Below are 15,241 nucleotides of genomic sequence, written 5' to 3' on the forward strand. Positions count from 1 at the left end.
TGCGAGCAATATTGACTGCGTTAACTTTACCTCTTTAAGCACAAAACGACGCCTGCATCAATTTAGCGTCATTGCTTGCACGCCAGGTTGATTGGAGAAGTGCTCCAAATAAGGTGTTTGTAGATTACATGTATTTGCAAGACGAATAATAAAACAACTTGAAAGTACGTTTTTAGTAAGACTTTGGGGACTATTGACGATTTTGCTGTGTTCCACACTTGTTTGTCTCCAGTTATTTGTACCTGGCTGTTTGGCGGAAAAGATGGTTACTAGTCACCAATCTGCACTGATAACTAATAAAAGAGTCTACAATACACATGTACATTAATTACAGCAGTTTATGGTGCTCACACGAAGCGGGACAATGGCATGTAGCAAAATATTTCCTCATACACTTTGACCCACATAGCCGTACACAGATATACGGAGGGAAAGAAATACATGAAGACTTAAAACGACAGAAACAAAACAATCAATTTTATTTAGTGAACAACTTCTTCTACTTGCAGGTTGATGCGAAAACCTCGGCCTTGGACAACTTCATCCGACTGAAATACAACCAGCATTTGATCCCTTGCTCGAACCACGCTCGAAGATGGGTCGAAACCACAGAAGGTTCGAATGTTAGGTTCCGGGTTTATGACGTCAAAGTCAGGGTAGATCAAGACTCTGTCGTTGTTGCAGGAATTCCCCTTTTCTATGTCGAGGCTACGAACAGAAAACATATGAAGCAGACAGGTTACGTCTGTGAGTAGAAGTTTTGCTAGGCGAAAAATCATTTCTTGTAAAGTATGGAACAATGCAGAAACAAACCTGTCAACTGTCAGTTTCAGGTCAGTTGGAATTTTTCCGTTGGATGACTTTGTGAGGTTCCACACACACTGACTGTTTCTTGGGTACAAACCTGGTAATTGTATGCCTTAGCTTAGATCAATATCGCAATTATGTCGGTCCCATGGGCATTCAAATTTGATAAGTAGAAAATATGTTTATTTGTTGTTGATGGGTTTACCTGGGTGTTGTGGCGAGGTAATGTTGGTCGTTGCATTTATTTCCATGTCCTCTCCACAATTTCGTTGTAAATCAAGTGGGTTGGTAGGGGGCGCAATAACTGTTTGTACAACACACAAGAAATAAATTATTGATATATCGTCACATCGACACTATAATTTGGTGACTAATGCATGCGTTTTATAGCAATTTTCGTTAGTTTTCTGTACATACATTTTTTCGCTTGTGTAGTTGTAGTGGTCGCTCGCGTAGTTGAAGTGGTCGCTTGTGTAGTTGTAGTGGTCGCTCGTGTAGTTGTAGTGGTCGCTCGTGTAGTTGAAGTGGTCGCTCGCGTAGTTGTAGTGGTCGCACGTGTAGTTGAAGTGGTCGCACGTGTAGTTGCAGTGGTCGCTCGTGTTGGTGTTATTGTTGTTGTCGTGGTCGTCTGTCTTGATTTCCTGTATTTCTTTCCTTTTCTTCTCCATCTTTTCCATCTTCTTCCTTTTCTTCTCCATCTTCTTCCTTTTCTTCTCCATCTTCTTCTTCTTCTTTTTCTTCTTCTTCCTCCTCTTTTTCTTCTTGTCCTTCTTCGTTCTCTTGAGATAGTCCTTGATTTCTTTTCGATCCGCGTTGTGAATGTTATTCTGGTCGTCGGCAATCTGTGTTTACTAACGGGTCAATATTGATGACAATAAAATAATATAAAAATCGTCAATTGCTAATAATAACATTTACTCATGATTCACATTCACGTTTCTTTTCAACAGAAGAATTTGAAGCGAATCAATATTTTGCGCCGGATTTCTTTTGTTTAAAAAACAATTAAAGCGTTTGATGATTTTGAGTGTTATTCTGGCAGATTTCATTCAAAGAAAATTATCCACCGCCCGCAGCAGAGCAAAACTGCCTTCTAGGGTCAGAGGTAGTACCAATACCTTTTTGTCCATTGTGGGTCCACAGGAGGTCTTTTATAATCGGTAATTGATGACACGTTGATACTTAACAGAATCCGATTTATCAATGCCTGTTTACGTTCATTATATGTCTTCCGATCAAGGGTCGGTTGGTGGCGAAACAAGCTTCTGATATGGTGTCTTGGTCTATGTGCCACTATTGCAGATGTGGATGTTACAGAAAGACCAGAGGTAAGTGACATCGATGAGGTCGCCGGTATCGGTTGTCTTTGCGATCTTTCCAGTTTCTCACCCAATACAGATTCGCCGCCAGGTTGCATCACAACCATTGACGTCATGTCAGTGACAAAATTGTGCGCCAACGAAAGAGCTATCACACGTTCGTCGATCTGTGTCTGTCGAAAAAACTTTGCACTGTAACAATATAATCATCTAATCTTTTTTATATCAACTCAAACGAACATTTAGTTCAAATTTAACGATACAGATATATTAAACTATTGAAAATGAGCTTGATATTTTGTTACTTTTCGTTCTTCTGTGGCCAACGTCTTTTCCCGTAGCAGCTGCTTGACGGTGAGATAAGCCCAGATTTTCTCCATGTTAAAACCATCGTCAATAAACGTGGGTTCCATCGGGCGACCGAGAGTCACCAAGTTAACAGTTCGATCGATCGATGTTCCGTCGACGGTTCCACAAAAATCTAAAAGAAAATGACATGTAGTTTTCAAACAACTTTGTTATCATGAAAACTTTTGAAGATTCTAGAAAAGTCGACAAAAATCTTATCAGGTTTTCCCGTGTGCAAGCCATTAAATATTCGAACAGCCACGACCCAATAATGTGTGCGAGAGATGTGAAAAAATGGTGACAGAAAAGGACAAAAAACTTAACATGTGTGACGTTGTGTTTCTCCATAAAACGATTTGAGGTTTTGTCGGGAAAACTGAAAAGAAAATTTGCCTTGACACTCATTTAACATACACCAAGTTTTATACCGTGGCATGTGATGGCATCGTCCGTCCGATTGTCCTGTCTAGATTTGTCGATCCTCCCAACCACCATTATTTCCGAGCCGTAGAAGTAATTGTCGAACCTATATTAGATTAATTCTATACTTTACATGGTAAAAAATAATTACCAGATTTGAAATGTTTTGACCGTTGTAAATCTGAATCTAAAGCAATGCAATTCAATGTAATATCGTACCCGTAAGACCAGTTTATAGGTTGCTTTGAGATCGCGTATGTGTTTAAAAAAACAGAACTTTCGTCATTATTGAAATATAAAACACAAACACTTTATTAGAAATTCCTGATCAATTTGTCACAAGGTGCAATGAATAAAACTCTACAAAAATATAAACTTACTTCGTTTCGGAAACGTCCACCACTGGCGCTCCGGAGTAGTTGAAGGTGACGTGTGCAAGCATAGGGGAGGCGACTTCGTCATAGAATCCTTTCAATTGCAAAGCCGCGTTCGAATCAATGTAAATTCGCCTGCGCGGAAACTTATTACTTCCTGGTGGTTCCGCAGTAAATAAACAGGAAACCAAAAAAACGTTCAAATCAATTTTCACGGGATTGTAAATTTAGCATGTAGTCTGTTTACGCTTGCATTGTTTAACCACTGTCACCTTGATAGACCCTGATTTGCCGTCGCCAACTTGTCGAGGAATGAGTGATCAACGTCATTTCCAAAACCCAGACAAAACACCGAGTAACGACCGTTAATTCTGCGTCGAAGTCCGCTTCTTATGTCAGAAGTAGACGTAATTCCTAAATAAAGAAAAAGTTGAATGTATTTAATAGCAACCCGAGGCAGAAGGAAGGAAACGTAGACATTTGTTGACAGTCATAGTGGACATCAAACAAATGTGGTTCCATATCTTAAATTTGGGTGAAGACAAATATTTAATATGGTTTAAAGCTAGTCCAAGTTTGTTGTTTCAAACGTCGCCAAACAGGAAATGACTTGCGTATTGGAAAATTATTTTGATTAAAATTAAACCCCAAGTTGGACATTTTGAATTACCCAAACCTAGAACGCTTTAAAATACGTATTTAGCGTATAGACCGACAATGTAATTACAATAACAGACAACAGTTGTTAAACCTTAAAGGTTCTCATGTCATGCATTGGAGGCTTACCTCGTGTTGGTTGTCCGTCTGTCAGCAAAACAAGCATGTTGCCCTGTTCCCGATTGCTGGATCGACCTGAGGTTGCAGTCTCAAGCAGGGTTACGCCTTGTAATGCGGCTTCGTAGAAGTTGGCATCTAAAGGAGAAAAATACGTTCGGGACAATAAGTTCCACTTTCCCCATTTCTCTCACCCCCTCTAGTAACAATAGCGTTGACGAAGCGTTTTGCCCTTTGAATGTTGGCATCGTTTACAGGAACCATTTCGCCTCTCCGCCAGATGTTGACGTTGGACGAAAACGTGATTATGTTGAACCTAAAATCACTTTTGTAAGCCAAGGTCGTAGTTTCTGTACTTTAAATGATTGAACTAAAGGCAGGGAACGGCACTAACTGATCTTGAGGGCGCAAATCATCCAGGATTGTCAACAAGGCCTCCTTGGTTTGCTTGATCTTCGTTCCGCACATGGACCAACTCTTGTCAATCACAAACACTATTTTCTTAGGTATGACCGGCAAATCGCTGGGAGCGAAAAAATGAACAAAATATCCATTGCGAATCAACAAATCGCCGCCTACACGCTCCCTTGTTACGTCATAATCAACTTTGAACTCCGCGATCTTTTTCTGGTCTTCGTGAGTTGGCTGGTAGCTGTAAAAAGAAACGAAGTTGCCACAGGATTAGTTATTTGGTAAATATATGCAATATACAGAACTACCAAAATTAAGATGAAAAATTATTACTTCCTGCTCGTTCCGCAGTAAATAAACATATTAATGTTGTTCTACATCCAGGTGGAAGCAAAGCTTTGTATGGTGTTTTTGCCTGCAATACCTGATGAAAGCTTGAGATTTGCTGCGTCGAACGCGCACGCCATTAGCCACCCTGTCAAATAAATCCTCTTGTGGTTGTTTTCCAGAAATCTCTGGGTGGCCTTCCACTGATGTTATACCACTTGGTTCGTTGATGTGAACCTCTATTCTGAAGTCATCTACCATCTAAGCAATGTTGGCGTATTACATGACATATATATATGTACCATTATTTTGGGAGTAAATTATATTTCGCAATAAATCATACTTGGCCTGGATCGACGTAAATCACGTGGCTGTATTTTCCGAGTTTGCGCTTGAGCAGTTCCTGGTAACTCAAGCGAAACGTGACGTTGCCACCGGCTGCAACATTTACCTCAACATCAAATGTTTGGGATTCTTTTGTGTTAGTGGTAACCAAACCGGCCGATAGACCCTTTGATGAAAAAAGAAAATAATTATTGTATAGAAATTTGATTGACAAAGTTATTTATTGTTTCATTTGCTCGATTTTTTGTATTTTAGCTCAACCCTTACTCGTGAGTATATTGTCGAAACATTCTATTATTTTTTTCTGGTTTGTCAGATTTCCTGCAGTTGGTAGTCGAAAAAATGCACACAAACAAAATTATATAATAATACTTTGCCACATTAAGAAAAAAAGTTTTGTAGATGTGAAATCTGAATAAAGGTGGCTTACTGAGGTATATACTTACTGAGGCAACCGCTTGCTTATATTTAGCTTTGGCAATTGACTTCTTCTTGACTACACCAACATAAGTCTGACCCTCGATCTCCCTTTGAAGCAGAAAATATGCTTAAAGTCTCTCAAAGAAAACAACACTTACTGAGGATACCTCAGTAATGTTTCATGCAATGGCATGATTGGCAGGATCGCCCCCACAGCGCAGGTTCTTACTCGGCGATTACAGTTATCGACGTATGGTACTTTTTTTGATGTCTTTGCTTTTAAAATTGGCAACAATAACCGATATCACAACATTGTTGAACTCACATAGAAAAGTTTGATATGAAAGCAGCTTTCGGGAGTTGCACCTCAATCCCCACTTTTTTTGGCACGTCATCGCCGTTACGTATGACGCTTGTGACCAAAGCTCGCGCGTATCTCGTCGTGATGCGTGAAAGTACGTGGAACCTTGTGATCGTGGCCTGGCCGTCAAAAGACGAACGACGAAATCTTGCAGGTGCTGAGTGCTTAGAAAAGAGAAATTTTTATTGCCGATGCCAAATTTGAACACACCCATACACACACACACACACACACACACACACACACACACACACACACACACACACACACACACACACATGTATAAATGTGACTACAGTCAAAGTACACCTTGTTTGTCTGTTACCTTGACCTAAACGAAATCGAAGAATGCTTTTCTGAATATGATCATTTCGACATATGCAAAATCTTTATTCAGGTTAAAGAATATCGATACTTTGTCAAGCGAAGGTTTAAAAGCAGGACAATCAAGAAGTTAGTCGACCACTAAAGAGCGTACTGCTATATATATGGCTGTTTGTAAGGAATTTAACAACCGGCTGGTTAAAGTTACTCAAAACATTTTGGGAAAATGACAAAAGCATTGGTTCATTGTCGAATACTGCTGAAAAACTACTAAACGGTGATACGCAAGCTAAAAGCTGGTGAAATAGTCGTTCATTGAAACAATACCATAAGTCTGGTTCTTAACTTATCGTCATGTATTTGCCAAATTTCAAATGCTGCTGGACCGCGAATTCAAACAAAATATTTGGTCATTGATACAGATTTAATGCAAAAAATCTCACCTTTAAAATATTGCTTTTGCCCACAAACGTGCTGCTTGCTCCTAAGACCAACACAGACAAACATGTTATCAAACTTACATGCATAATTCCCCAGCATTTGCTATCCTGCATCTGCAAACGGCACAAATAAGTTTGGATAATTGCAACGCATAGTTTTTTTTGCACAACATTTCCCGTATCACCCACGCAGTGCACGGAATCGGGTAATTCGATATTCTGACTCTTTGTCTATTCATTGTGGTGTGTGAGGTCATGGCGCGTGCGGTTTTTTCTTGTGTTTACTTTGCCCAGTCAAGTGGAAAAGCAATATTCACAGTTCTTTGAAAACGCAAATAGCGAAACCACATTTAGCACGCGTGGTTGATTACAGAAGTGGTGGAAAACAAGATGTTGTCGCATTTTTGCATGGCTAACACAAAGGCGAGAATGTAAGTTAACATTATTGTCCTTGCATTGTGGCCTTAAACTAAATTATTGCGCGTTTCAAAACAACATTTAACAGTAACTGGTGTCAACAACAAACCAAAACAGCATGCAAGTAATAGATTTGTGCATATATGCGCTGTAGCATAGGTTCTTCGGAAACTTCAAGTGCCCGTGTTACCTATTTGCACTGGAGAAGGCATGCGAAGAGCGTTAACGAAACACCTTTTTAAGTAAGGTGAAGACGTGGTTACTATTTTGACTTTGATGAATATTGACGATCTTCCACGTTTGTTTGTCTCCAGTTATTTGTACCTGGTCGTTTGGCGGATCAGATCGTCACTGGTCACCAAGCTGCACTGATAACTAATAAAAGAGTCTACAATACACATGTACATTAATTACAGCAGTTTATGGTTCTCACACGAAGCGGGACATGTAACAAATATTTCCTCATGCACTTTGACCCACATAGCCGTACACAGATATACGGAGGGAAAGAAATACATGAAGACTCAGAAAGACAGAAACAAAACAATCACTTTTATTCAGTGAACCACTTCTTCTACTTGCAGGTTGATGCGAAAACCCCGGCCTTGGACAACTTCATCCGACTGAAATACAACCAGCATTTGATCCCTTGCTCGAACCACGTTCGAAGATGGGTCGAAACCGCAGAAGGTTCGAATGTTAGGTTCCGGGTTTATGACGTCAAAGTCAGGGTAGATCAAGACTCTGTCGTTGTTACAGGAACTCCCCTTTTCTATGTCGAGGCTACGAACAGAAAGCATATGAAGTAGACAGGTTATGTCTGGAGAAGAAGTTTTGCTTACGCGGAAAAATCATTTCTTGTAAAGTAAGGAACCACCCAGAAACTAACCTGTCAAATTTCAGTTTCAGCTCAGTTGGATTTTTTCCGTTGGATGACTTTGTGAGGTTCCACACACACTGACTGTTTCTTGGGTACAAACCTGGTAATTGTATGTCTTAGCTTAGATCAATATCTCAATTATGTTGGTCGCGTGTATAGGAAAAATTTGATTTATTTTGGAAGAACGATAATTCAAAAAGTAGAAATTAAAGGAAAATGCAAACATGTTGCCGTGTAACTCAGTCTTCGTTGAAATAGCAATGAAAAACTCTGTGTTTATTTGTAATTGATGGGTTTACCTGGATGTTGTGGCGAGGTAATGTTGGTCGTTGCATTTATTTCCATGTCCTCTCCACAATTTCGTTGTAAATCAAGTGGGTTGGTAGGGGGCGCAATAACTGTTTGTACAACACACAAGAAATAAATTATTAATATATCGTCAGATCGACACTATAATTTGGTGACTAATGCATGCGTTTTATAGCAATTTTTGTTAGTTTTCTGTACATACATTTTTTCGCTTGTGTAGTTGTAGTGGTCGCTCGCGTAGTTGAAGTGGTCGCTCGTGTAGTTGTAGTGGTCGCTCGTGTAGTTGAAGTGGTCGCTCGTGTAGTTGAAGTGGTCGCTCGCGTAGTTGTAGTGGTCGCACGTGTAGTTGAAGTGGTCGCACGTGTAGTTGCAGTGGTCGCTCGTGTTGGTGTTATTGTTGTTGTCGTGGTCGTCTGTCTTGATTTCCTGTATTTCTTTCCATTTCTTCTCCATCTTCTCCATCTTCTTCTTCTTCTTCTTTTTCTTCTTCCTCTTTTTCTTATTCTCCTTCTTCGTTCTCTTGAGATAGTCCTTGATTTCTTTTCGATCCGCGTTGTGAATGTTATTCTGGTCGTCGGCAATCTGTGTTTACTAACGGGTCAATATTGATGACAATAAAATAATATCAAAATCGTCAATTGCTAATAATAACATTTACTCATTATGATTCACATTCACGTTTCTTTTCAGCAGAAGAATTTGAAGCGAATCAATATTTTGCGCCGGATTTCTTTTGTTTGAAAACAATTAAAGCGCTTGACGATTTTGAGTGTTATTCTGGCAAATTTCATTCAAAGCAAATTATCCACCGGCCGCAGCAGAGCAAAACTTCCTTCTAGGGTCAGAGGTAGTACCAATACCTTTTTGTCCATTGTGGGTCCACAGGAGGTCTTTTATAATCGGAAATTGATGACACGTTGATCTTTAACGGAATCCGATATATCAATGCCTTACGTTCATTATATGCGGTCTTCCGATCAAAGGTCGGTTGGTGGCGAAACAAACTTCTGATATGGTGTCTTGGTCTATGCTGGGCCACTATTGCAGATGTGGATGTTACAGAAAGACCAGAGGTAAGTGACATCGATGAGGTCGCCGGTATCGGTTGTCTTTGCGATCTTTCCAGTTTCTCACCAAATACAGATTCGCCGCCAGGTTGCGTCACAACCATTGACGTCATGTCAGTGACAAAATTGTGCGTCAACGAAAGAGCTATCACACGTTCGTCGATCTGTGTCTGCCGAAAAAAAAGGCACTGTTACAATATAATCATCTAATATTTTTTATTTTAACTTAAACAAACATTTAGTTCACAGATTTCACGATACAGATACGATAAACTATTGAATATGAGCTTGATATTTTGTTACTTTTCGTTCTTTTGTGGCCAACGTCTTCTCCAGTAGCAGCTGCTTAACGGTGAGATAAGCCCAGATTTTCTCCATGTTAAAACCTTCGTCAACGAACGTGGGTTCCATCGGACGACCGAGAGTCACCAAGTTAACATTTCGATGGACTGATGTTCCGTCGACGGTGCCACAAAAATCAAAAGGTTATGAAAGATTCTAGAAAAGTCGGCAAAATTTTATTGGGTTTTCCCGTGTGCAAGCCATTAAATATTCGAACAGCCACGACCCAATAACGTGTGCGAGAGATGTTAAAAAATGGTGACAAAAAAGGACAAAAAACTTAACATATGTGACGTTGTGTTTCTCCATAATAACGATTTGAGGTTTTGTCGGGAAAACTTAAATGAAAATTTACCTTGACACTCATTTAACATACACCAAGTTTTATACCGTGGCATGTGATGGCATCGTCCGTCCGATTGTCCTGTCTAGATTTGTCGATCCTCCCAACCACCGTTATTTCCGAGCCGTAGAAGTAATTGTCGAACCTATGTTAGATTAATTCTATACTTTACATTGTAAAAAATAATTACCAGATTTAAAATGTTTTGACCATTGTAAATCGGAATCTAAAGCAATGCAATTAAATATAATATCGTACCCGTAAGACCAGTTTATAGGTTGCTTTGAGATCGCGTATGTGTTTAAAAAAATAGAACTTTCGTCATTATTGAAATATAAAACACAAACATTTTATTAGAAATTCCTAATCAATTTGTCACAAGGTGTAGTGACTTAAACGCAGCAAAAATATAAAGGGACACAACGCTGCTTCACGAAAGTCACTTTTTATAAACTCACTTCGTTTCGGAAACGTCCACCACTGGCGCTCCAGAGTAGTTGAAAGTGACGTGTGCAAGCATAGGGGAGGCGACCTCGTCATAGAATCCTTTCAATTGCAAAGCCGCGTTCGAATCAATGTAAATTCGCCTGCGCGGAAAATTATTACTTCCTGGTGGTTCCGCAGTAAATAAACAGGAAATCCAAAAAAAGTTAAAAACAATTTTCACGGGATTGTAAATTTAGCATGTAGTCTGTTTACGCTTGCATTATTAAACCACTGTCACCTTGATAGACCCTGATTTGCCGTCGCCAGCTTGTCGAGGAATGAGTGATCAACGTCATTTCCAAAACCCAGACAAAACACCGAGTAACGACCGTTAATTCTGCGTCGAAGTCTGCTTCTTATGTCAGAAGTGGACGTAACTCCTAAATAAAGAAAAAGTTGAATGTATTTAATAGCAACCCGAGGCAGAAGGAAGGAAACGTAGACATTTGTTGACAGTCATAGTGGACATCAAACAAATGTGGTTCCATATCTTAAATTTGGGTGAAGACAAATATTTAATATGGTTTAAAGCTAGTCCAAGTTTGTTGTTTCAAACGTCGCCAAACAGGAAATGACTTGCGTATTGGAAAATTGCTTGGATGAAAATTAAGCCCCAAGTTGGACATTTTAAATTACCCAAACCTAGAACGCTTTAAAATACGTATTTAGCGTAGACGCCGACAATGTAATTACAATAATAGACAACAGTTGTTAAACCTTAAAGTGCATATGACACGGCCATGACAACTTTGCGTAAAACCAAAGGTACATCTACAACAAACATATATCCAAAGTTTTACGGCTCTACGTCAACTAAAAAATGTAGAAAACTGCACGAAAAGTAACGGCGACCAAAAATCGTAAACCTTTTGCAGGGCGCCTTTTTTGCAGATTCGAATAGTTTCAAACATAGGAGAATCCACAGATTACGTTACCGTAAACGTCAGGACAGGGTTTTGCATCACACAAAAGTATGCCAATGTGACGTCACGAATCAAAGGCTTTTTTGTCCCCAATTAGCGGAAGACCATAGGGTATAGCAGAAACGACATAACCGTGAGTGGACAAAACGACAATGCTAAACAAACGGTTTGTCTCTGTAGTGTTTTCAAAAGTTCATGTATCACGTTAGCGATCATAAATGCTGTGACAACAAGAACTCCCTGTCCCAGTAACTGTTTTATTATTACACAACTAAATAAGACATAATAGGTCGAACAGCGGCCATCTGTCTTTAGCTAAAATTAACATCAAAATCCGTTTATTGCGCTTGTTCACATTTTGTCCCCTGTTTAATGCAATATTATGCTTAAACCAGTTTTACAATGTTTTCCATTCCTACGCATAAGGCTTGCTTCCAGCACTCGCGCACGACCGAAGCGCCTTCTATGACGTCACGCAACAATATCTCGCTTTCGCACGATTTCGTTAGCAGCGGCAAAAGTGCGACTTTGATCAGCTGTATCTCAGAAACCAGTCGTCGTATCAAGCTACTTTTTTCGCCAAAAATGTTCTAAAGTTATGAACATCTCTTAGTTTGATTATTAACATGTTTTATTTTTACGTGTCATATGCACTTTAAAGGTTCTCATGTCATGCATTTGAGGCTTACCACGTGTTGGTTGTCCATCTGTCAGCAAAACAAGCATGTTGCCCTGTTCCCGATTGCTGGATCGACCTGAGGTTGCAGTCTCAAGCAGGGTTACGCCTTGTATTGCGGCTTCGTAGAAGTTGGCATCTAAACGAGAAAAATACGTTCGTGACAATAAGTTCCACTTTCCCCATTTCTCTCACCCCCTCTAGTAACAATAGCGTTGACGAAGCGTTTTGCCCTTTGAATGTTGGCATCGTTTACAGGAACCATTTCGCCTCTCCGCCAGATGTTGACGTTGGACGAAAACGTGATTATGTTGAACCTAAAATCACTTTTGTAAGCCTAGGTCGTAGTTTCTGTACTTCAAATGATTGAACTAAAGGCAGGGAACGGCACTAACTGATCTTGAGGGCGCAAATCATCCAGGATTGTCAACAAGGCCTCCTTGGTTTGCTCGATCTTCGTTCCGCACATGGACCAACTCTTGTCAATCACAAACACTATTTTCTTAGGTATGACCGGCAAATCGCTGGGAGCGAAAAAATGAACAAAATATCCATTGCGAATCAACAAGTCGCCGCCTACACGCTCCCTTGTTACGTCATATTCAACTTTGAACTCTGTGATCTTTTTCTGGTCTTCGTGAGTTGGCTGGTAGCTGTAAAAAGAAACGAAGTTGCCACAGGATTATTTATTTGGTAAATATATGCAACATATAGAACTACCAAAATTATTACTTCCTGCTGGTTCCGCAGTGAATAAACATATTACTGTTGCTCTACATCCAGGTGGAAGCAAAGCTTTGTATGGTGTTTTTGTCTGCAATACCTGATGAAAGCTTGAGATTTGCTGCGTCGAACGCGCACGCCATCAGCCACACTGTCAAATAAATCCTCTTGTGGTTGTTTTCCAGAAATCTCTGGGTGGCCTTCCACTGATGTTATACCACTTGGTTCGTTGATGTGAACCTCTATTCTGAAGTCACCTACCATCTAAGCAATGTTGGCGTATTACATGACATATATATATGTACCATTATTTGGGAGTAAATTATATTTCGCAATAAATCATACTTGGCCTGGATCGACGTAAATCACGTGGCTGTATTTTCCGAGTTTGCGCTTGAGCAGTTCCTGGTAACTCAAGCGAAACGTGACGTTGCCACCGGCTGCAACTTTTACCTCAACATCAAATGTTTGGGAATCTGTTGTGTTGGTGGTAACCAAACCGGCCGATAGACCCTTTGATGAAAAAATAAATAATTACTGAATAAAAATTTGATTGACAAAGTTATTTATTGTTTCATTTGCTTGATTTTTTGTATATTAGCTCAACCCTAACTCGTGAGTATATTGTCGAAACATTCTGTTATTTTTTTTCTGGTTTGTCAGATTTCCTGTAGTTGGTAGTCGAAAAAAATGCACACAAACGAGGTATATACTTACTGAGGCAACCGCTTGCTTATATTTAGCTTTGGCAATTGACTTCTTCTTGACTACACCAACATAAGTCTGACCCTCGATCTCCCTTTGAAGCAGAAAATATGCTTAAAGTCTCTTAAAGAAAACAACACTTACTCATGATACCTCAGTAATGTTTCATGCAATAGCATGATTGGCAGGATCGCCCCCACAGCGCAGGTTCTTACTCGGCGATTACAGTTATCGACTTATGGTACTTTTTTTGATGTCTTTGCTTTTTAAATTGGCAACAATAACCGATATCAAAACATTGTTGAACTCACATAGAAAAGTTTGATATGAAAGCAGCTTTCGGGAGTCGCACCTCAATCCCCACTTTTTTTGGCACGTCATCATCGTTACGTATGACGCTTGTGACCAAAGCTCGCGCGTATCTCGTCGTGATACGTGAAAGTACGTGGAACCTTGTGATCGTGGCCTGGCCGTCAAAAGACGAACGACGAAATCTTGCAGGTGCTGAGTGCTTAGAAAAGAGAAATTTTTATTGCCAATGCCAAATTCGAACACACCCATACACACAAACACACACACACATACACAAACACACACACACTCACACACACACACACATATGTATAAATGTGACTACCGTCAAGGTACACCTTGTTTGTCTGCCACCTTGACCTAAACGAAATCGAAGAATGCTTTTCTAAATATATTCTTTTCCGCACATGCAAAATCTTTATTCAGGTTCCAGAATATCGATACTTGTCAAGCGAAGGTTTAAAAGCAGGACAATCAAGAAGTTAGTCAACCATTAAAGAGCGTACTGCTATATATATGGCTGTTTGTAAGGAATATAACAACCGGCTGGTTAAAGTTACTCAAAACATTTTGGGAAAATGACAAAAGCATTGGTTCATTGTCGCATACTGCTGAAAAACTACTAAACGGTGGTTTGCAAGATTAAAGCTGGTAAAATAGTCGTTCATTGAAACAATACCATAAGTCTGGTTCTTAACTTATCGTCATGTATTTGCCAAATTTTAAATGCTGTTGGACCGCGAATTCAAACAAAATATTTGGTCATTGATACAAATCTAATGCAAAAAATCTCACCTTTATAATATTGCTTTTGGCCACAAACGTGCTGCTTGCTCCTAAGACCAACACAGACAAACATGTTATCAAACTTACATGCATAATTCCCCAGCATTTGCTATCCTGCATCTGCAAACGGCACAAATAAGTTTGGATAATTGCAACGCATAGTTTTATTTTTCACAACACCCACGCATTTCCCGTACCACCCACACTGTGCACGGAATCGGGTAATTCGATATTCTGACTCTTTGTCTGTTCATCGTGGTGTGTGAGGTCATGACGCGTTCGTTTTTTTGTTGTGTTTACTTTACCCAGTCAAGTGGAAAAGCAATATTCACAGTTCTTCGAAAACGCAAATAGCGCAACCACATTTTGCACGCGTGGTTGATTACAGAAGTGGTGGAAAACAAGATGTTGTCGCATTTTTGCATCACTAAGATTTAGGCAAGAATGTAAGTTAACATTACTGTTCTTGCATTGTGACCATAAACTAAATTATTGCGCGTTTCAAAACAACATTTAATAGTAACTGGTGTCAACAACGAACCAAAACAGCATGCAAGTAAAATATTTGTGCATATATACGCTGTAGCATAGGTTCTTCGGAA

At 39.7% G+C, this 15,241-nt stretch overlaps 2 protein-coding genes across 2 annotated transcripts; both read right to left on the reverse strand.

Annotated features, from left to right (window-relative positions):
* Positions 1-312: 312 nt before the first annotated feature.
* LOC145897771 (inter-alpha-trypsin inhibitor heavy chain H4-like) lies at positions 313-7,343 on the reverse strand. The gene is made up of 17 exons (XM_082986206.1): positions 6,674-7,343; positions 5,871-6,070; positions 5,572-5,653; positions 5,124-5,291; positions 4,878-5,041; positions 4,437-4,694; positions 4,237-4,358; positions 4,055-4,180; positions 3,541-3,682; positions 3,275-3,403; positions 2,903-3,000; positions 2,432-2,607; positions 1,926-2,299; positions 1,225-1,649; positions 1,013-1,111; positions 814-904; positions 313-708 (listed from the first exon to the last, which is right to left on the reverse strand). Exons 1-17 carry the CDS (start codon positions 6,782-6,784, stop codon positions 483-485), a joined length of 2,991 nt encoding a protein of 996 aa, XP_082842332.1. The 5' UTR covers positions 6,785-7,343; the 3' UTR covers positions 313-482.
* A 146-nt stretch (positions 7,344-7,489) lies between these two features.
* LOC145897772 (inter-alpha-trypsin inhibitor heavy chain H4-like) lies at positions 7,490-14,810 on the reverse strand. Its single transcript, XM_082986208.1, has 17 exons — positions 14,649-14,810; positions 13,853-14,052; positions 13,554-13,635; positions 13,182-13,349; positions 12,937-13,100; positions 12,509-12,766; positions 12,309-12,430; positions 12,127-12,252; positions 10,753-10,894; positions 10,487-10,615; positions 10,076-10,173; positions 9,647-9,792; positions 9,137-9,513; positions 8,479-8,858; positions 8,267-8,365; positions 7,977-8,067; positions 7,490-7,870 (listed from the first exon to the last, which is right to left on the reverse strand). Exons 1-17 carry the CDS (start codon positions 14,757-14,759, stop codon positions 7,645-7,647), a joined length of 2,919 nt encoding a protein of 972 aa, XP_082842334.1. The 5' UTR covers positions 14,760-14,810; the 3' UTR covers positions 7,490-7,644.
* Positions 14,811-15,241: the final 431 nt, after the last annotated feature.

This window comes from Ascidia mentula, chromosome 4 (assembly GCF_947561715.1).
Source record: "Ascidia mentula chromosome 4, kaAscMent1.1, whole genome shotgun sequence".
Classification (NCBI taxonomy): Eukaryota; Metazoa; Chordata; class Ascidiacea; order Phlebobranchia; family Ascidiidae; genus Ascidia; species Ascidia mentula.

Coding starts and splice junctions, on each gene's coding strand:
- LOC145897772 (XM_082986208.1), bottom strand. CDS start 14,759: ATGCAGGATAGCAAATGCTGGGGAATTATGCATGTAAGTTTGATAACA. Junction 10,174..10,486: donor GTGGACGTTTCCGAAACGAA/GTGAGTTTATAA, acceptor AATCTAACATAG/GTTCGACAATTACTTCTACG. Junction 8,859..9,136: donor GACCCACAATGGACAAAAAG/GTATTGGTACTA, acceptor TAGTAAACACAG/ATTGCCGACGACCAGAATAA.
- LOC145897771 (XM_082986206.1), bottom strand. CDS start 6,784: ATGCAGGATAGCAAATGCTGGGGAATTATGCATGTAAGTTTGATAACA. Junction 6,071..6,673: donor GCAAAAGCAATATTTTAAAG/GTGAGATTTTTT, acceptor CTCTTTTCTAAG/CACTCAGCACCTGCAAGATT. Junction 2,300..2,431: donor TGGCCACAGAAGAACGAAAA/GTAACAAAATAT, acceptor TTTTTTCGACAG/ACACAGATCGACGAACGTGT.